The 22,348-nt window shown below is 41.5% G+C and overlaps 1 protein-coding gene across 5 annotated transcripts in view; it reads right to left on the bottom strand.

The window, feature by feature from the left end:
• The window catches only part of IQCA1 (IQ motif containing with AAA domain 1), a 170,252-nt gene that overhangs the window by 101,262 nt on the left and 46,642 nt on the right, over positions 1 to 22,348 (bottom strand). For all 5 annotated transcript variants that reach the window (XM_009238278.3, XM_063713148.1, XM_024243837.3 and 2 more), the window contains exon 7: positions 2,017 to 2,101. In XM_009238278.3, coding sequence (XP_009236553.3) covers positions 2,017 to 2,101 — 85 coding nt within the window. The remainder of the gene's footprint in view (positions 1 to 2,016; positions 2,102 to 22,348) is intronic.

Genomic DNA, 22,348 nt, shown 5'->3' on the forward strand with positions numbered 1-22,348 from the left:
GTACACTACTGAATTCTGATATGTGTACCTGACTAAATTTCTGAGCACACTATTCTAAAGTCAGACTCCTTGAGTTTGAACCTCAGCCCCACAACTAATTTGGCCAAATTTTTGATCTTCATAGTTTGGAAGAATTAAATGAGTTGACTTATATAAAGTGCTTGCATGGTACCTGGCACAGAATATTTGTCCAACAAATGTTATCTGTTATTTTTGTTATCTGTCTATTCATTTTCCAACATTGTGGTGTTTTGGCTACTTTATATCTTTACAATTTGTTTTATATCAATATGGAAAGTTCCCTATCACAGTTTTTTAAAAAAACTTTTGGGATATTTCCATGCATTCATTCTTCAGATACTTGAAAATAATTATGTCAATAAAAACTTGTTTTGATTTTAATTGGAACTGCATTAACTTCATAGAATAATAAAAGGATAGTGTGTATTTGTACTTTATTGAGTCTTTTTATCCAGATAAATAATTGTTCAGTCTATCATTCAAGTCTTCTTTCATTTTCTTCAGTGAGATTTTGTCAGTGTAATTCTGTACAATTCTGTATAATTTGTCAATATAATTTCTTGTTAAATGTATTGGGTTTCCTAGGGAGATAATTACATGATCTTAAAACAATGACAAAATTATCACTTTAAAATATTTATCACTTCTTTCCTTTTTCTTATTTGTTTGGCATTTTTTAGGATGTCCAAGGAAACATTCACCAATAGTTCTGATAGCAACTATTCTTTTCTTGATTTTATTTTTTTTCCAACAGATTTAACCTAACAATTTTATTTCCTTAAAAAAGAAAACGTTTTTAATTTAATTTAAAAAATTAGAGACTATGTTCTCATGGCTGTAAAACTAATATTATCATTATTAAGAAAAACTAAATAAATATTGAGCACTTACTATGCACTCAATTCTATGATTTTAGAGAATCGTAAAATATAGTTCTTGCCCTCAGAAGGTTTATAATCTCATGGAGAAGATAAGCCTTCTGTTCTTTTGTTCAGCAAATATTTGTTGAACGTTTATATATGCAAATTAAAAGTCCTTCCTCTTGAGAAGTTGACAGGCTAAGGAAGAGATAAAGCATGCACATGAATGTTAGGATACAAGCTTGTAAATGGTGAACCAGTTTAATAGAAATTCAAATAAAATGCTGTATGTTTGAAGGCCCCTTAAAAGAAAGGTGTCCATGTGAAGTAGCATAGGGTAAATGTCAAATGAGTGATGTTAATAGCACAGGGCTTTACAGGAAGGGTTAGTCACCCAGGTTCTGGGCAGTTGGGGAAAAATTTGTGCTTTTCCCAGGAGATAAGACAAATTGTCCTTATTGATTTTCATTTTGACAATGCCTCTAATGCCTCATGATTGAGTATAATGCAAATCTTCTCTTGGTTTCTATGCTAAATACTGTGAAGCTAAGAAGAATTTTCCTATTCCTAGTTTATGAAGACATTAAAAAAAATAGTTTTAAATATCAATTTCATCAAATGCCACTGAAGCATCTACAGAGATGATCAAAGGTGTTTCACTTGAAAAAAGGCAAGGAGATGGGTCTTGACAGGGGAGCAGGAGCTAAGCAGAAAGGCCCCTAGAACTCAGGAAGAGCATGGCACGCCCAAAGGAGCAGTGGCATGAGCCAGGAGCACAGGTGAGTGGACTGCTGGAGCCAAGGGCCTGCTGAGGAGGTGGGGCTTGGAGATGAGGGGGAGAGGGAAGCTGGGACCAGAACACGAAGGGCTCCTGCAGCCAAGCTACTCAGAATTTACTAAGAAAACAACTTTCACACATCATCACATCTCTTTCAAAGATAAGACGGGGGAAAAAAAAGAACTCATTTTGAATAAATATGAAAGTGTGTACAATGATGAATACCCAAAAGTATTTCCATGTAAATATTTGTAGGAAAATAACCAAGACCTAATAATGCTATAAATTCATTAATTTTAAAGTTTAAAGAAATGTCATTTGATATATTTACATTTTATATCTCAAGCATATTTGTACCTGTTGTATGGTCTTGTTAGAAAAAATAATAGCTGACCCTCCTTCTTCAATGTCAGGGTACTCAGGAAATGTCCCGGTTAAATTTCTGCAGAAAAAAAATAGCAAATTAAAATAGAAATGAAGTCCTCTCTTGTTAGATATCCCATTTAATTTATTTGCTTATGTTCATTTAAATGAGTGATGGTCATTAAGGGTAGAGGGTTCCCTGTAGATCAAGGGCCGGGCATGGTGTCTTGAAGAAACTGAAGGTACTGATGACATTCAGTAGCAGGTTTCCTTCCTCTAGAGAATTGTTAGTCTGATGCAAACATCTCTCTTTAAAACAGATTGTACTTTTTTCCTTCTTTTTTTTTTTTAATGTTGAGATGCTTTGTGTTTGAGTTAAGAATGAAGACAGAAGCACAAATCATTTCTTCCTGTTTAAAATTGAGGATAAACACAGGATTTTCATACTAAACAGGAGGATGGAGTTGTCGAAATTACACAGTTAGTAATAATGTGTGAAATAACACACCCATGCTTCAGGTTTTAGTTAAGTCTGAGGCCCTATATGGGTTCCAAATAGTATTATTTTTCCGTAACCACATAATTTCTACATTTTAAAAAAGCAGACTTTGAAATTTAATGTTCAGAATTTCAGAAGGGGTAGATAGTATTCTTAAAAGAAATTGACTTTGACATGAATGTTATATTTATTGTACGTAAGACTACTTGCCAAGTTAGTTCCATTAATTCACAGAAGTACAGAATCTGAGGTTTAGAGGTGACCACCATGTTTAAAATGGCTCTTAAAAAACTGGTTCCCAAACTTTTGGCCTCAGAAGCCCTTTATATTGTTATTAATTTTTGAGGATCCCAAAGAGTTTTTGCTAGATGAGTTACAGCTATCAATAATTTACTGTGTTAAATATTAAATCTGGCTGGGCACAGTGTTTCACGCCTATAATCCCAACACTTTGAAAGGCTGAGGTGGGAGGATCACCTAAGTCCAGGAATTTGAGGCTTAAGTGAGCCATGACTACACCACTGCACTCCAGACTGGGTGACAGAACAAGATCCTATCTCCAAAATAAACAAAAAATTAAAGCTTAGAAATTTATAAAATATATATTTTAGTTAATTTAAAAATAAAGTAAGCTCATTATATGTTAACATAAATAACGTTTTATGGATAATAAATATATTTTCCAAAACTAAAGGTAAAAACTAGCAAGAAGAGTGTCACAGCTTTGCATCTTTTCAAGTCTCTTTTGTGTCTGGCTGAATGGCAACTAACTGGATGCTTATATCTGTTTCTGCACTCAGTCTGTGGAAATCTTTTGTTTTGGTTGAAGTATAGGAAGAAAATCTGGTCTCACATGGATGAGTACATAGAACAAGAAGAAGTATTTTAATAGCCCTTTTAGCTAACTGAATATTCTGCTTTGATACTACACCACAGCTAGACAACTGGTAGCTTCCTACAGGCTGGCTGTGATGTGGAATCTGAACCCATATCAATGAACTTTCCCCCTCTCTGTCACAGGAAAATCTGTGGATCTGTCTTTTGCCTGGAATAGACCTTTTGCCCATGCATGATTTTGTGTCCTCAGGTCTTGGTCACTGGAAAACAATGGTTTGCAGAATTATGTGGGTCTTCCCACAGTTGATACATTTCATCATATTGAAAATCACATTCATTAATAACACCACAGATCTTATAATGGAAGGTCTAAGTCATGGGAACCTCTCCAACTCATAGGAGTGAATACAAATTTTCCAAAATCATAATTTTTTCTGGAAAGCTCAAATTTTACCATTGGCAACAACTGTTGTTGATGGTTTGTTCTTCTTCAGGTTCATCTGATTCACTTTTGAGGAAAAGTCTCCCCAAAACCCAAAGTCCAGAGTTTGTCAGTTGTTTTCTCAAGGGAAAGATGACGTTCCATTAAGAAATGGCTGGTTCAGTCTGAGCCTTAACCCCCTCACAGGTGTTTCTCGGAGACAATCTTCACACTTTGGTGTGCAGCAGAAGGGATTTATAAGCACTGCTGATTTTGTCACATAGAACATTAAAAAGCTATGTGTTTCAAGGGTCAACTCTGAATAATATTATTTTTTACTGCATCCTCAAGAACATTGTCAAATAAAAGTTGAAAGAAAAATAATAATTTTAAGTTGTGGGGTACATGAGCAGGATGTACAGGTTTGTTACATAGGTAGATGTGTGCCTTGGTGGTCTGCTGCACAGATTCACCCATTACCTTAGTATTAAGCCCAGAGTCCATTAGCTATTCTTCCTGATGCTCTCCCTCCCCCCAACACCCCTGCCCCAACAGGCCCTCCCCATGTGTCCAAGTATGTTGATCCCCCCATGTGTGTTGTTCCCCTCCATGTATCTGTGGGGGACACACGGTTCTCACTGTTCAGCTCCCACATATAAGTGAGAACATGCAGTGTTTGGTTTTCTGTTCCTGCATTAGTTTACTGAGGATAACGGCTTCCAGCTCCATCCATGTCCCTGCAAAGGACATGATCTCATTCCTTTAATATTCCATGGTGTATATGTACCACATTTGCTTTATCCAGTCTATTATTGATGGGCATTTGAGTTGATTCCATGTCTTTGCTATTGTGAATAGTGCTGCGATGAATATATGCATGCAGGCATCTGTATAACAGAATTATTTTTACTCCTTTGGCTATATACCCAGTAATGGGATTGCTAGGTCAAATGGTATTTCTGCCTCTAGATCTTTGAGGAAACGTCACACTGTCTTCCACAATTCCCTTCCACATTCCCTTTTCTCTGCAACCTTGCCAGCACCTGTTGTTTCCAGACTCTTTAATAATTGCCATTCTGACTGGTGTGAGATGGAATCTCATTGTGATTTTGATTTGCATTTCTCTAATGATCAGTGATGTTGAGCTTTTTTTCACGTATTTGTTGACCACATGAATTTTTTTTTGAGAAGTGTCTGTTCATGTCTTTTGCCCACTTTTTAATGGGTTTTTTTTTTCTTGTATATTTGTTTAAGTTCCTTGTAGACTCTGGATATTAGACCTTTGTTAGATATATAGATTGCAAAAATTTTCTCCCATTCTGTAGGTTGTCTGTTCACTCTGATGATAGTTTCTCCTGCTGTGCAGAAATTCTTTAGTTTAATTAGATCCCATTTGTCAAATTTTGCTTTTGTGGCAATTGCCTTTGGCGTTTTCATCATGAAATCTTTGCCTATGCCTATGTCTTGAATGGTATTGCCTAGATTAAATAAAATTATTTTTAAAGGCAGGTGTACAGCAGTGAAGTCTACAGTGACTTTAGTGCTGGAGCTGCTGGCTTGATTCCCTGCTACTATTGTACCATTGGTGCCAATGTCAACAAAGCAAAAATAGCAAGCAATGTCTTGGCATTCATTTGAAAGCAGTTTGGCTTTTGGATCCCCTGAACAGGTCTTGAAGGCCCCCAGGGGTCCTGGGACACACTTTGAGAGCCATTCCCTTGGCCACTGCTTAAATGTTTCCCATGATGGGGAGCTCACTCCCCTGAGGCAGCCCATCCACTTCTGGATACTTTCTGACACTGAACTGTCATCTCACTCCCTGGACCACTGAGCTACCCTCTGGGGCCACACAGAACCTGATTCTCTTTCTCTATACAGGAGTTATTTTGGTGGGATCACTCACGTATTCACTCCTCCATCCATCCAACCTTTCATTCATATAGTCAACCAACAAATATCTGTCTAGTCCCAACTAGATTCTAGATGCAGTGATGGGAGACAGAGATCTGACATTCAAAGATGGCAGATCCACCCATCACCTTAGTATTAAGCCCAGAGTCCATTAGCTATTCTTCATGAGGTTGCCCTCACACAGCTCACATTCCACAATCATATGGCTGATGCGGATACTGGGCCCCAGGTGGTGCTTGTCCACAAGACTCATGTCTGAAACCTTGTTAAACTTACCACGCTCCGCCACAGACCCGTGCATTGCCCAGCCTGGACAGGGCTTAGAAAGAAACCATGAATACATTAGGAGTCAAAATGACAGCACTGTTTTCTTCAGTCCCACTCACATTATTCCTTCAATAACCACTTTTACAAGGAACCTCACTGCATAATTTTATTTTCGTGTCGTAAAGCTTGAGTGTTTTTGAGGACTCAAAACAAACTTAGTGACATATGAAAAAGCAAAAAGAATTTACATACATCATTTCTAACGTGGAATTCTTAATTATGGAACACATCGACTGTCATACTAAGATTTAATAATATTACATTATCATGGTGCTTTTGGCAAAGATAATATTAAATATATTATTTATTTATTTAATTTTAGACAGAGTCTTGCTCTGTCACCCAGGCTGGATTGCAGTGGCACAATATTGGCTCACTGCAACCTCTGCCTTCTGGGTTCAAATGATTCTCATGCCTCAGCCTCCTGAGTAGCTGGGACTACAGGTGTGCACCACCATGCTTGACTAATTTTTTTTTTTTTTTTGTATTTTTAGTAGAGATAGGGCTTCACCATGCTGGCCAGGCTGGTCTCAAACTCCCAACCTCAGGTGATCCGCCCACCCCAGCCTCCCAAAGTGCTGGGATTACGGCCGTGAGCCACTCTGCCTGGGCTATTTTTAATAGATGAACATATTTAGTTTTCCTTTGTCATGTTAGTTTATATAATTAGTCATAATCTGAAATTTAATTAGTCTTATCCTTAAAGAATGAAAAAAAAACTGTTGTAGGGTACACATTAAAAATATAAAATTTGTATCTAGAAAGTGACAATGTGCCTGATAGCTCTTTGTCACACATAAACAGACACACCCACACATGCTTGTGCAAACAGATGGGTGTGCACTATCCCTTTCTTGCTCACTGCACTCCATCTGTCCCTCCCGTGGGTGGCTAGGAGGCCTCTGTTCCCACAGAAGTTGGACCCCTGCTGTGCGATACTCCCAGAATCCCCTGACTTTGCACTGACTGAGTATCTCCTTGGCTCCTTGCCTGTGACTTGGCCACTTGGAGCATGTTAAGAGAGACAGTTATGAGTTCTATTTTATATTCCTGAGACTTTACCCCCTTGACTGTTGGATTTCTCCCTCCCCCCATTTTCAGCTGTGTCCTGGGGCACAAACAGGAACCCATCCTGACACATCCTGACTAAGCCTCCTCAGAATCAAGGCACAGTTGGTCCTGCTCCTGCCGTTAATTGTAAGGAAGCTGCGAGGTGATGAGTGCTTTGTGCTTTGGGCTCAGCACGCTGCACAAGGTGTAAAACCTTCAGGGGGGGCAGGGCTGATGATCACAGACCAGTGAATGGAAAATATTTGGCTCCCATGATGTTTCTGGTGCAAACAGATGGGGTCTGAGGCACTGACTGCAGGTGACGGCCCATCTGGGGACTTCTCCAGGAGTTAACTCAGGACCCCAAATTACAGGGCGTCAGGAAGACGGTTCTCTTGGTTAAAAGTGGAAACTGAAGTCTCTGCTTTTTGTGGAACCTGATTCCTCGGAGCCGCCCTCTTGCCCTAATGGGCACTTACCCTGTCTTTGTTTTCTCGGGGTCTCAGGCCCCTGGAGAGGCACAGGCTGACCTTTGGATGCTTGGACACAGATGTTCACCAACTGTGGTGCCTGGGACACACAGGCCGAATGCCTGGAAAACCCTCTGCTGTGCTTAGGGCTGCCACACGGTGTGGGCATCTACAGCATTCAAACAACTGGAATTGCCAAATGCTGGGCTCTGGGCCCTGGACAGGCACTGCCAGCCACACACTCCTCAGGGCTCAGGCACTGTCTGCCTGTGTGTCCCAGGGAGAGGGCAGAGGGGAGCCACCATCTTCAAGAGCCGATTCGTCCACCTCGGACCTGTCTTGCCACTTCCCCTGACTGCGGCTGCTGGGCATGGGGTCTCTTGGGCCCTTGGCATCTCCCACGTCATGCTCCTGGGGACCCTCTCCTCCTTCCGTGCCTCATCCCGATCGGACACTCCCCCGTAGATCTGTGGGATGCTCAGGTCTCACTCATTTAACAAACATGCAGCTTCCTGAGCTCCCAGCCTCCTCCAGTGACTCTCTCATCTGTCTCCTTCCCAGCCTGCCTCTTCAAGAACTCTTCATGGGACCTGTCTCCATTAAAGTAGCTCTCACAAGGGATGATGGGCTGTGCTGCGCCCCCCGCCCCCTCATAGTCACATGCAGACGTCCCAGCTGCCAATACCTCAGAATGCGACCAGGTTGGAAACAGAATCACTGCAGATGGAACTGGCAGAGACACGGTCATGCTGGAGCAGGAGGGCCCCATCCAGTAGGGTTGGTGTCCTTGTGATAAGAAGAAATGAAGGGAAGACGCTGTGAAGAGACGCTGGGAGCTTGCGAGGAGAGAGACCTGGACAGAAAGGTCCCTGGTGCCAGAAAGGTTGGGGGCCGCTGTGTTACAGATTTCCTTATCTCCTCCATGACAGCATCAGCCACATGATGGGACTTATGTTTTAAGAGGATCACTCCTACAGAGGAGTGTAATTCCTAAGAAAGGCACCAGCATTCACTTGTAGGTGACCAAATGTTGACTAATGGTTCGGAAATACCTGAGAAACCTACAACGGTCTGACCAAATCAGCATCCACTTCTCACACTTTGTGTTCCTGGGTGACCTTTGCCTTTCTTGTTTCTCCTCTTCTGTTTTGTTCTGTAGATTTGGGTGAAATGAGAGAGTCCTCACACAGATAGTCCAGGTTATATTTTTCATGTGACCACATGATGAGTTCCATTTTCTGCATCGCTGGTTCCATTTCGTGGTTTGGATGCCCAATCGAAGAGTCAGCTTGGACCTTGCCTGTTGCGGCAATCTGAGAGCAAATGAAAGCTGGCCGGGGAAGGGTGGGGGAGGGCGGATTCAGGAGTGACACTGTAGCACATGCTGGGCTTGGACCTTGCCTGTTGCGGCAATCTGAGAGCAAATGAAAGCTGGCCGGGGGAGGGTGGGGGAGGGCGGATTCAGGAGTGACATTGTAGCACATGCTGCACATCAACTTTGTAAATCAGCAAAACAGTTCGCAGATAATCAAGTGGCTTTGGAATTAAGATTCGAAGTATAATTGAGGGAAAGCTGCAATTTAAATAATTATTATGGACAAAAGCAGCATATTCAACACAATAATTTTGCAGAGAATTTTGTGTTAAAATTGTTTTAATTAGGAAAGATCTCTGCATCTATTAAAGTACTTTACAAACTGCAAAGAAAAACTGAGATAATCATCCCCCCAAAGCTTAACATCCCCCTTTTTCTCTACCCCAAAGATACACACCTCAGTAAGACCATTGGCTGTAAGATGAGAGGGAAATTATTTTATTTGATCAAAAAACTTATACTATACAACATAATTAGGGAGGACTCTCTGATATGATGGCATTTGAGCAAAACCTTAAAGCAAGTGAAGGAATGTGCCACTTGGTATATTTTTAATTATTTACTTATTTTTGAGACAGAGTCTCACTCACTCTGTCACCTGGGCTGGAGTGCAGAGGCGATTCTCCTCCCTCAGCCTCCTGAGTAGCTGGGACTACAGGCGCACATCACCATGCCTGGCTAATTTTTGTATTTTTAGTAGATACGGGGTCTCACCATGTTGTGCAGGCTGGTCTCGAACTCCTGAGCTCAAGTGATCTGCCTCCCTTGGCCTCCCAAAGTGCCAGGATTACAGGCATGAGCCACCACGCCTGGCCGTATTTATTATTATTATTTTTTAGTCATGGGCACAGGCTCTGAGGAGGAGGCCTCCGGAGAGCCCAAGGTGCAGCCAGGAGAGCAGAGCAGCTGTAAGGCGGTGGGACAAGGCCGGGGGTCGGGGCAGAGACTATCACACAGACTGTTATAAGTGGGGGAGCCATGGAATTTCATGCCTAGACCAGGGTACCTTTAAGAATGACAGAGGGCGCTGTTAGGTTTTTATTTTTTATTTTTTTCTGAGACGGAGTCTCGCTCTGTCACCCAGGCTGGAGTGCAGTGGTGCAATCTCGGCTCACTGCAACCTCCGCCTCCCGGGTTCAAATGATTCTCCTACCTCAGCCTCCCGAGTAGCTGGGATTATAGGCGCGTGCCACCACGCCTGGCAAATTTTTGTGTTTTTAGTAGAGATGGGGTTTCACCATGTTGGCCAGGCTGGTCTCGAACTCCTGACCTCAGATGATCTGCCTGCCTCGGCCTCCCAAAGTGCTGAGATTACAGGTATGAGCCACTACACCCACCAGGTGCTGTTATTAATCAAACATAAACTAGGCCTGACACTAGTAAACTGGGACATAGATGAACCTAACCGTATGGGCACTGGTTTCATTCTGAGCGAGAGAACTGGGAACTCTGAGCCAAGACATGGCATAATATGTCTTTTGTTTTAAAAGGATCACTCTGCTGTAGGAGGCACCTCCCCAAGGCACCATTCTGTCACGAAGCCAGGGCCAGCCAGACCTGCACACTCTCTCGCCTCTGCCTCCGCAATACTTTATTTTGTCCACGGGGTGTTTGCCTGGCAGCCGAGTGATTCAGGCCGTGTTGCTGCCATTTCCTTATCGTACCTGGAAGGATTTCCCCCTGAACCCCACAGTCCGGAAGCAGGGGCTGGGACTCCCTTGGGGCAGAGAAACCTCCTTTGCACTGTGGGAGGCTGTGTGCCTGCCTTGCTGGCCTGGCTAGACCTGTGGCATGCTACTACTCTATTCAATTCACGTCAGTTTAGTTCATGGCTTACAGGCATCTCTGCTAGCCCCGCAACAATCTGTTCTGAAAATCAGGTGCTCTGTGCAGGAAACACTCTCTTGGAGACCTATTTCTCATTATTTTAAATGGGAAAATTAAGACGCCTTACATGTTAACCACTTCCTCTCCCCAGCCAGTGTTTTGCCGGATGATGGAAGCACACTGGGCAAAGCCCGCTCACTTCCTGAAATAATAAGAGGAAAAACCAGGCTGTGAAGAGACATGAGTTGCCACTTTGCTTTTGGTTGAAAGAAAAAGGGACAGGAGGAGAAACCCTTATGTGTGTATTTACAGTTGCAGGTGCTCGGACACAGGTGAGAAGCTGTCCACCTGGATTAGCTTGGAGGCATGGGACTGGAGGGAGGAAGACTGCTAATTTAAAAAACATACATTTCAGTATTATTGTCCTTGCTACAGCAAATAGGAACTACGTAATTACATAAAACAATAGAATGGTTTGTAATAAAAATAAATATCATGTTTGGTTTTATGTCTTAGTTTTAGAGTTTGATTATTGACTTTATAATTTTTACAGTGGAATGGGTCCAATTTTCTTTGAAAATATTTTTGTTTCTAGAGTTAGGAAATTGTGACCTGTCTTTAGGGGAGTTACATTCTCTATTCAGCTTTCTTTTTTCTTTTCTTTTTTTTTTTTTTTTTTGAGACGGAGTCTCTCTCCGTTGCCAGGCTAGACTGCAGTGGTGTGATCTTGGCTCACTGCAACCTCCACCTCCCAGGTTCAAGCAATTCTCCTGCCTCAGCCTCCTGAGTACCTGGGACTACAGGTATGCGCCACCACACCCAGCTAATTTTTGTATTTTTAGTAGAGACGGGGTTTCACCATGTTGGTCAGGATGGTCTAGATCTCTTGACCTCGTGACCCACCCGCCTCAGCCTCCCGAAGTGCTGGGATTATAGGTGTGAGCCACCACACCCAGCCTCTTCAGCTTTCTACTATTTGTTGGCTTTAACAATTAAAGCAATCTAGTTACTGCAACTCTGTTATTTTCCATTCTTACCATGTTTTTAACCTTCATTTATCATACATTAGTCATTTCCATCGATTTCTGTCAGCTCCTGGGCTCTCCACTTTGTCTGATGTATGTTTATGCTTTTGTATTAGTGTGATGCATTTACCTTGTTTTTCTTTATAATAAAGTTGACTATCCAGTGCCATTTGTCCTTCCTTATTGTTCTCATTTTATTTTAATCCTAATGACTTTAACAATTATGTTTTCAAGTTCAATAAATAATCCTGTTGGGATTTTAATTGAAATTGCGTTATCTCTATAAATTACCTAGAGCAGATTTATCATCTTTCTATTTAACCAGAAACATAGTCCATTTCTCCATTTATTCAAGTCTTTTCTCATTTCTTCCTTTTAACACTCATAGACTTCAATTTTCATAAGGTTCTTATACTTTTCTTCCATATTTAGCCCATCACTGATTGTTAAAAACACATTTTGCCACTTTCTTTAAAGTATTCATTTTTATTTCCTTTTCATGTCACTGTATTATCAATAATTTATATTATGGCACTAATTACATTAGGGGCAAAGGTCATCTACATTGTCCTTTCCTTTCCTGGGAAGACCTATAGTATTTCTCCATTAAGCTGTCTTGTTTAAAAAAAATATAAAAAAGTATAGCTGTCTTGTTTAAAATAAAACAAAAACACTTTATATATATATATGAGTATAGCTGTCTTTAAAATAAAACAAAAACACTTTATATATATATATGAGTATAGCTGTCTTGTTTAAAATAAAACAAAAACACTTTATATATATATATGAGTATAGCTGTCTTGTTTAAAATAAAACAAAAACACTTTATATATAAAAATATATGAGTATAGCTGTCTTGTTTAAAAAATACTTGGTTTTTCATTCATTCCTTCATAACATCCCTATAGACTATTTTATGCCAGATACTGTTCTGGGAAAAGGCAGTGAACAGAAGACATAAAAATCTCTGTCCTTATCGAGCTTACATTTTATTATGCTGTGAATTAACCTTTTCTATTTAAAAATTTTAAAAATAAGACGAGTAATTTTATCAAATGCCTTTTATGTAAGAACTTAAAATGGTAAGGCTCACAGGTGGGGAACCCAGTGGAGCCCACTGGCCAAGGACGCCATGCTGTGGGTGTGAAGGCTCCAATCAGAAACTTTAAAATAAAGCTTTACACCCGATAAAGAAGCAGTTGGGAGGCTAGATGTATAATGAAAATTGTATTTTACTGGAAAGGAAGCAGCCCAGGGCAGCTGCCATTGATTAGTTAGCTGTGCGATTAGGGCAAATCATTGTATCATGGTGGGTACTTGGTTAGTTTTCCTCTCTGCAGAATGGTGCAATTGAACAAGCTTTATTCATTTAGTTATTTAAAAATAAGTATGTATGCCTAGTAGACAATTTCCACAGTTCCTTTCAGCTCTGGAAACTCTTTGATTTACATGTGTCAATGCTGGGGACGGCAATGTTAATTTTTTACATAATTTATTCCATGATTAATGTTACTTTCTTAATAGAAACACATTCAACATAGCCATCTGCCTTTACATTCTTTTGTTTGCAAAAGCTGGATAAGAGAAACATGTATGCCTGCTATCTTTCGGTTAGCAACTGTGAGGTATGGAGCATTTGGTCAAGTTAAGGCCTATTAAAAATTTATGCATATTGTCAAAAATTCTTGCACAAATGTGAAAATGACCATCTCTGGAGTTCGCAGTGATTTAGAAAGCAGAGCTACTACAATGATCAATCTTTCCCCTGAGGTCCAACACTGAGCTTCAACGGGCCTCACCATTTCAGACTCACAGGACAGAGATTTATCTGTGTTTCATCAAGTATGAAAAATATGTGGATGGAGGGGTTTCTGGCCGGTCCCCCCCCAAGTCATCCAGCCACCTCCATTAATGTCAGCAGGCTCATAAATTTTTCCTGCGTTCTAAAGAAAGCAGCTTGTGCCACTGCACAGAAGCCTCCAAAGGTGGCAGTTGCTGCCTATAAATTCACTTACACTCAATAAAGGCAATTGACTGCACATGGACTTAATTACCATGGCCCTTCTTGGGAGACTGAGGGGCTCACTATTTCTCAAAGGAGGGGAGGAAAAAGTGTTATGCGAAGCAAGGCAACCTCTTAGCGGCACCTTACAAAATCTGATTTATTCATTGATGTTTCTACTTATTACCGGGATAGTCTTAGCAGTTATCACTCAAGACCGAAGCGTCCTTCTTGATTCGGAAGTATTATCTTGAATTCTCCTCAGGCTTGACTCCTACAGGAACCTCCCCATCCAACCTCCTTTTTTTTTTTTTTAAATTTTATTAAAAGGAACAATATATTACTCAGCACACAATTGGCTATTTTGGTTCTGGTTACTCTTCTACTCAGAAAATGGGATGCATGCTTTATTTTCACCTTTCTTAAATATTTACTTGTGTAGAAAAATGAATACCCAGGGAAGAAGAGAGTACCTTAGGAAGAGATGGAAAGATTTTCCCATTAAAGGCACTGTCATCCCTTTCTCTTCACCGACCCATCGTTCAAAACCTGCGCCATCATTCACCCAGCAACCCCTCCTCATTGATAGGAGCAGGTCATTCCCTTTTCTAATTCAGGAATCCAGAAAGCTTAGGAAAACAGACATAGGAGAAAAGTTAGGTTAGCAAAATGTTCAGTCATTTACATTTGAATTCACTTCTTATGCACTACTTTTGAAAAGAAGTAATCTTTTACAAGTAGCAACAAGAGTAAGTTGAAGAAAAGGACAACTTTAGGGTCTAGAGGCAAACTCTGAAGATCCCCCAGCCTTATTTGATCAAGTGCTAAATGAATATCTATCATATTTATGAAACACAAAGGCCTGATTGTTTCTGCTCAAAGCAACACATACATGTTGACATACATCTCCAAATGACACAGAAATTAAGAGCTTGCTAGAACAAACCGAATGGCTCTATATCCAAAGAACAGCTCTGTCCTCTGCCGCAGATGCATTAAGTAGTGTAAAGAATATGACTCCCAAGTCCTCTTACTTCCCCAGCTACGGTGACTGCAGCAGAGATGCAGTAGATTTGAGGTCCTCCACTTTCCCAGGATAGCACCGATTTTAATTTTTTTTTTTTTTTTTGAGACGGAGTCCCACTCTGTCGCCCAGGCTGGAGTGCAGTGGTGCAATCTCAGCTCACTGCAACCTCCACCTCCTGGGTTCAAGCAATTCTCCTACCAAAGCCTCCTTAGTAGCTGGGATTACAGGTGCCTGCCACCACGCCTGGCTAATTTTTTGTATTTTTAGTAGAGACGGGGGTTTCATCATGTTGGCCAGGCTGGTCTCGAACTCCCGACCACAGGTGATCCACCCGTCTCGGCCTCCCAAAGTGCTGGGATTACAGGCATGAGCCACCGTGCCTGGCCCAGTTTTAATTTTTTTAGTGGTGTCCTTCCCCTCTTTAGAGTGATTCTCTGCCCTGGATGGCATGCGGAGGGCAGCAGTGACTGCTTAGCCCATGGGTTCTTCAGGTCATGCCCCATCAGCAGCAGCGGGGAGCTTGCTTATCACTTGCATTCCAGTGGGATGGACAGAAAAGCACAACAGAGGGTGTGCTGGACCCAAGGGTGCAACCTGGAACAGCCTGCGGGCCTATAAAAAGAAAATCCATTCAGTGCATTTGCCAAAGAGCCCTGAATCTGTCTTTCATCATGACTTGGCGCCCGGATAAACCAAGAGAGCCTAGAGCTGCTGGATGTTCTTAACTTGATTTCCTGTGACGACCGACATCAAAACCTGTAATTTCACGTGAGCTGTGCACCTGTCCCTAAGGCCTCAGTGAATAATGCCTGGACCTTAAGTTCTCATCCCACCTCTTCCACCGTTCAACCTAATATCTTTTCCGCCAAAGCAAACAGTAGAAAAAGTCATTTTCCTTCTCATATGAGTAACCTACACATGGTTCACATCTCTACAGATCACAGCTGCTTCTGAGAATTTAGTAAAAATATAATTACACAAGGAATTCAAAATAATGAGCCTCTAACTCACCTCTCTGTATGTGACCATCAGTCTCCCTCTGTCTTTCTAAAACTTCTTTTCTCATGCTGAAAGTAATTCATGCTCCATGCAGAAAACTTGGACTACAAAGGGAAAGAATACATACAGCCATGGTCCTCAGAAGATATCTATTGTGAACCTTCAGGTGGCTTCCTTTGATGTCCTTAGAAGTCCTCAGAGAGAACAATTCTGAACTTTCTCTTGAGAAACAATTCTAGTTTTACACAATGCTCATGTTTCAAAAAGTCTTTACTCACCCAGATTGTAGTTCTCAATCTGCCAGTAACTAGGCAGGTTTTTAGCCAAGTTACCTGACTTTTCTGAATCTGCTTTGTCATCTATAAAATAATTGGGGCAAGCCACAGCCAGCTTTCTCAAATCCCGTGATTATTCTCCTTCTCTCTTTCTCCCCTCCTCTGTCTTTTTCTCGTTTCCTTTTAACTACACAGAACCATCACTATGCTCTGCATGAAGATGCTAAGAAGTAGGAGAGAGGCAATTAGGAGTTAGGAAAGACCTGGGTTCCCAGGTGGCACATAGTGAGCCGCGTGACTTTGTGCAACCACCATCTGTTCCCAACAAAATGACGCTGAGCACCTACTACTCCTCTGCTCACGTGGCTGAAGACATTCGTGCTGGCATGTTCGGAAGGAGGAGACCCACTTGGTGTTGTGGGAATCAGAAACCTGAATATGAATTCCAGCCTCACCTCTTATGAGCCATGAGCCCTGAGAAAGCCACTGAGCATGTCTAAGCCTTGGGTTCCCACGACAGCTTCCTGGGGCAGCCCCTGGTGCCGTGCCCTTGCCTGGCAGGAGCAGTAGAGAAATGCAAGTTCATCTGAAAGAAAGGACCAGCTTTTAAAGGCGTGACTAGCGATGGGAGGTGCTGCAGGCCTGAGAGCTCGGAGATACTAGCAGGGAGAGCATCAGGCTGGAGTGGAGGGAGGAACGTGAAGACGCGACATTCTGTCCATTGCCCGAAGGTCTCTGGACAGTGAGTATGGTCACTCTCGCTATTTGCGGATTAGCTCTCAAATTCGACTGGCATCTACTGGGAAGATGACAGACGAGGAACCTGGAGGTCTCCCCAGGTCCCGCAAGCCTTCAAACGACAAAGCTGAACTCGCAGAACTGTACGCTGAAAGGGGAGAATTTTACTGCATTTAAGCTGTATCTTAATTTTTAAAATGAAAACAAAAAAAATAATGAAGCATTTCAAGACCTCCTGCAAAAAGAATGTGCATTTGCTGGCAATCTGGAGGCATGCTGCTCACCTGCCCTGGAGACTCAAGCACATTGCGTGCTGTTTTTTTTTTTTTTAATTTTTAGTTTGTCTGCCCTGTTATTATCCCCTCAGCTGCATGCCCACCCCCACCCCTGGCAGCCCTTGCTCTCTGTGCCTCCACCACCAGCCAGCCTCTCCTTTTGTAGGTCAGCAACGCAGCATTTTGACTGTGGGAGCCACAGAAGCTGTGTACAGCTGTGAATACAAAGGCCCCAGACTCCAGAATAAAAACATGGGGTACTATGGATATGGGAAACATCCAAATTGCAAGTCATTTATCTGAGAATCTGATGGACTTCCTATAGGTTTAACATGATTACTGAGGGTGTATTTTGTGCCACATATTGTTCTAAGGGCTTTATACTTACAAATCTATATTACTCTACCTATGAGGTAGGTACTATTACTACCCCTACCCTCCTTTTTAAGATGAGAAAATGGAGGCACAGAGAGGTTAAGTAACTGGCTCAAGGTCACACAGCCTGCAAGTGATAGAGCCAGGATTTGAACCCAGGCAGCCTGGCTCTAGGGCCTCTGCTCCTCTGCATGTGTGTGGCATTTGCAATGCATTTGTTGATTAGAGATGCAGAAGACACCATCACATCACAAGACTGAAAGCAGCGGCTGGTCTACACCCTCAATCAGGCTCACCTGCTGAGGACCCCGATAACCTCAAGCTCCTGAGTTTTCCCAGGCCACTTCTGACTGATTATGTGTTGGCTTAAAAGATGGAATGTGGCTACCTAATTTACATCACTTTCAGATTCCTTAAGCTTACGTCAGTTAAAAGGAGTCTGCTAAAATCAGACTAGCAATGCCCCTCGGCCAGTGCCAGAGCTGGCACCTGATGGGAGTGGGGTAGAGGGTGGGTGTTTACCTCCCTCTGCACTGAAGAATGAGCTGGAAGTCAGGCATATTTTCAACAAATTAAGTAACAAGCGTAGGTGGTGGAGAAATGGCAATGCTCCATGATGGTGCAATTTGGAATTTTCACTTGGAAAGACCCTGAGGCCTAGAATCAGTCCCAGGGTCCAGAGATGACAGCCACTCAGGTGGCTCCGAAGCCTGTGGGGAGATGAGGAGAGGCTGCTGCATCTTCAGTGGCAGAAGCCCACAGTCCCAAGGCTGGCTGTGGGCCACGCAGCCCACCTGGGCTTCAGGCTTCTCTGTTATCACACCAAGGGGCTGGATGAAGTTACAGCTGAGACCCCTTTATGATTCTTTAACATGAAGCTTATTGATACATCCTGAGACCTAGATGGCAGTTCAAGCCGTGAAAAATACCGATCAGAGCAAGATGTTTTCTGACAACAAATGTACCCATGACTGCTCTATCCAATATGGAAGCCACTAGCAACAAGGGGCCATCTAAGCTTAAATTTAAATGAAATAAAATGAAATGAAATTAAAAATTCAGATCCTCAGTCACCCCAGCCACCTTTCAAGTGCTCAGTAGCCACATGTGGCCAGATGCTACCACACCAGACAGTGTGCATCAAACACATTTCCACCACTGCACAAAGTCCTATTGCACAGCCCTGGTCTGGACAAATACAAATGTCTGTAATTTCTTCCTTCATTATGAACGTTATTCATGAATGAAAGGGATTATGGCGCTCATCTCATAGAGCTGTTGAGAGTTGTAGTAGACACGGAATAATGATCCCTAAAGATACTGAGTGCTAATCCCCAGGGTCTGTAATGTAAATGGTATCGCATATGGAAAAAGGGGTTTTGTAGATGTGATTAAGGTCCATGAGAGGGGGAGATGATTGTGGATTAGCCAAGTATGTCCTAAATGCAGTCCTAAGTGTCCTATAAGAGAGAGGTAGAAGGAGGTTAGACGCATGTAGAAGAGGACAAGGTGATGTGACCACAGAAGCAGAGAACAGAGCGATGTGGCCACAAGCCAAGGAATGCTGGAAGCCCCCTTCCTGGAGGCAAGGAAGGGAGCTTCTGGAGGGAGCACAGCCCTGCCAGCGCCTTGATGTCAGTCTCCTGACCTGTGAACTGGGAGAAAATAAATTTCTATTGTTTTAAGCCACCAAGTTTGTGGTAATTTGTTACAGTTCAATAGCAAACCAATAATAGGGTTAAATTAGTTAATGTATAAAGCACTTCAAATTCCTGGTATAGAATTACAGAATGAGTGCTTGGTAACCGTGAGACTCTATTATTATTATTATTGTTGAATACACATCTAATGTGTCCAACCACCAAAATGGTTCCAATTACAAGGGAGGCCAGGGGCAGGGTACAGGGAAGGAGCCCACACTTGAGTTGTGACTCTGGGAGTAGGAGGTAGGGCCGAAGGTTTAAGTAGAGGGCATCAATGTTTGCTTGATGAACAACTGAAGCACCTCCAAACCCAAATCATGTTCCTTAAATTGCAATATTTGACAAAAATAGCTATTTCAAATTGTTCATCCAGTACAAAGAAAAATAAACACAACTATCACATAATCTAGAAAATTCTAGGCCTGTAGAGCTTAAGTGTGAAGCAAGAGAAAACACACCAGAGTGGGGGCAGGACGTAAAATCCAAGAGAACTAACTAAAAAACTACAAGCACTAATGTGAGAATTCACTTAGGGATGCACAAACTACATACAAGTATGCAACCGATAATAACGAAAATATTTGAAGAAAATCTCATTCAAAACAGAAAATGTACACATAAAATGCATAAACCCAACAAGTAATTTGTGGGGCCCAAGTATTTTATTGGCATTACCTCATTTGACCCCACAGCATCAGAGAAGTGATGCCCAGGGGCTCCCAGCCAGCAAGAGGGCATTCACTGGCAGAAAATGGGCAATGGGCTGCTGGGGACGGTATCGTTTTTCTCACTGTTGCTTTATTTCCCTCTCTTTCTGGCTTTCCTATAAGTCAGTTAAAAAAAAAAGACAGGCCAGGCATGGTGGCTTACACCTGTAATCCCAGCACTTTGGGAGGCCAAGGCAGATGGATTACCTGAGGTCAGGAGTTTGAGACCAGCCTGGCCAACATGGTGAAACCCTGTCTCTACTAAAAATACAAAAATTAGCTGGGCATGGTGGCGGGTGCCTGTAATCCTGGCTACTCGGGAGGCTGAAGCAGGAGAATTTCTTGAACCCAGGAGTTGGAGGTTGTAGTCAGCCAAGATTGCACAGTCGCACTCCAGCCTGGGCGACAGAGCGAGACTCCGGCTCAAAAAACAAAAAAAGGCAAATGATAAACTGAGAAGTCATTATTGCAATAATTCAAAAAGCTTTAGCATCTGTAATACATATATAACTACATTTTAGAAATCACTTAAAGAAAAGAAAAAAACACTCAAAAGGGAAGCGGATAAATGACTGGGCATTTTACAATGCTTGTGACGAAGAAACCAAAAGATTATTTAATCTCCCTATTAATACAACACACGCAAATTAAAAGATGACTGACATACCATTTTTCTTTTATCAATTTGGTAAAATATTTAAAAAGATCATAATCAATTAATTAACTAGTGCATCCATGCAATCCAAAGTGAGGCCATCAAAACAAAGATAGTTTTCCTTGGATGAATATTTTAAGGACAAGCGAAATCTCAATGTGAAATTTTACAAACTGGAGAAAGAATTCCTAAAACTGTAATTTATATATATATATATTTATATATATATAATTTATATATAAATTTATATATATAAATATATATATTATATATTATATTATATATTATATCATATAATTATATATGATATAATATATATTATATAATAATATAATATAATATATATTATATCATATATATTATATATATAATATATATATGTGAGAGAAAAGGACTGGAAGGAAATTTATCAAAAAATTTCATGGTAGCTATCTCTATATCCTCACAGATGATTTTAATTTTCCTCTTTAAGCTCTATCTTGCAAATGTTCTACAATGAACATTACTTTTAACATTGGGAAAAAAACTTCATATACAATAACGTAAGAATTGACTTAAAAAACAACCCCTTTTGACAACTATAAGTGCTGATTCAATGAGATAAGCATAAGTGTTCCAAATCGTGGGAATGCATATTAACTGTAACTTTTAAGAATTTGTTGAGCCGTCATTGTGTGTCCTATTGGAATTTATCCTGAGGACTGACTGTGTTTCATGTTTCAAAAGACAATATTTGCTTTTTATTTGCCTTTGATTTAAAAAAGCAAGGAAAGGGATTTTATCAAAGTCAATCAGATAAGTGTAATCCAATTAAGGAAAATAAATTCACCCTTGACCTTCCATTACTTCAAAAAGAGGCATTTTTACATCTTTGTGAAGTCTGCACAGCACACCCACGAGGATGACTCTAACTGGACTCCAAACTGTCAGGTCAAGGACACCGGATAAAGTGTTCTCAAGGGACAGGCCAGTGAGGGCTGGATCTTCAAAGGGCATCCATAAACCCTGGGACAACTGAGAACGTGCTCCCGGGATGATATCCAGAGCTGCTCCCGTCTCCCATGACCCTGCCGGGACCTCAGGTGGGGAAGCAACTCACATCCACGGCCAGCCCCGTCTCTCTGCCCTTTTGTCAAAAGATGGTTGCCACGGGTGCCCAAGGTATTATACTCATTGACGTTTCTAAAATCAGGGTGTCTTAAAAATGTAAAATCAACCCAAATAGATGGCCTTTCTTTGTCCTCACATACATTTTTTTAATGAGGGTTTTTATTATAAAAATAATACTTATTTTCTCTACTTCTAACAGTACAGAAAAATATGAAACAAAAAGTAACCCCACGACTCTAGCTGCTAGAAGTAGCCATGCTGACAGTTTCTAGTGTATTCTTCCTGAAATTTCCATCCATCTGCAAACATATATTTATTTTATTTATTTATTTTTTGAGACAGAGTCTTGCTCTGTTGTCCAGGAGGGAGTGCAGTGGTGCATTCTTGGCTCACTGCAACCTCCACCTCCTGGGTTCAAGCAATCCTCTCGTCTCAACCTCCCGAGTAGCTGGGATTACAGGCATCCGCCACCATGCCAAGCTAATTTTTGTATTTTTAGTAGAGACGGGGTTTCACTATGTTGGCCCAGGCTGGTCTCGAACTCCTGACCTCAGGTGATCTGCCCACCTCAGCCTCTCAAAGTATGGGGATTACAGGTGTGAGCCACCGTGACTGGACTGCAAACATATATTTAATAAGTTAAATGTGTTTGTGAATATAAAATATATATTTTAGCATATTTGGGGTTACAGTTGTACACAGTGCTTTCAACTTG

Source organism: Pongo abelii, chromosome 11, assembly GCF_028885655.2.
Source record: "Pongo abelii isolate AG06213 chromosome 11, NHGRI_mPonAbe1-v2.0_pri, whole genome shotgun sequence".
Lineage (NCBI taxonomy): Eukaryota > Metazoa > Chordata > Mammalia > Primates > Hominidae > Pongo > Pongo abelii.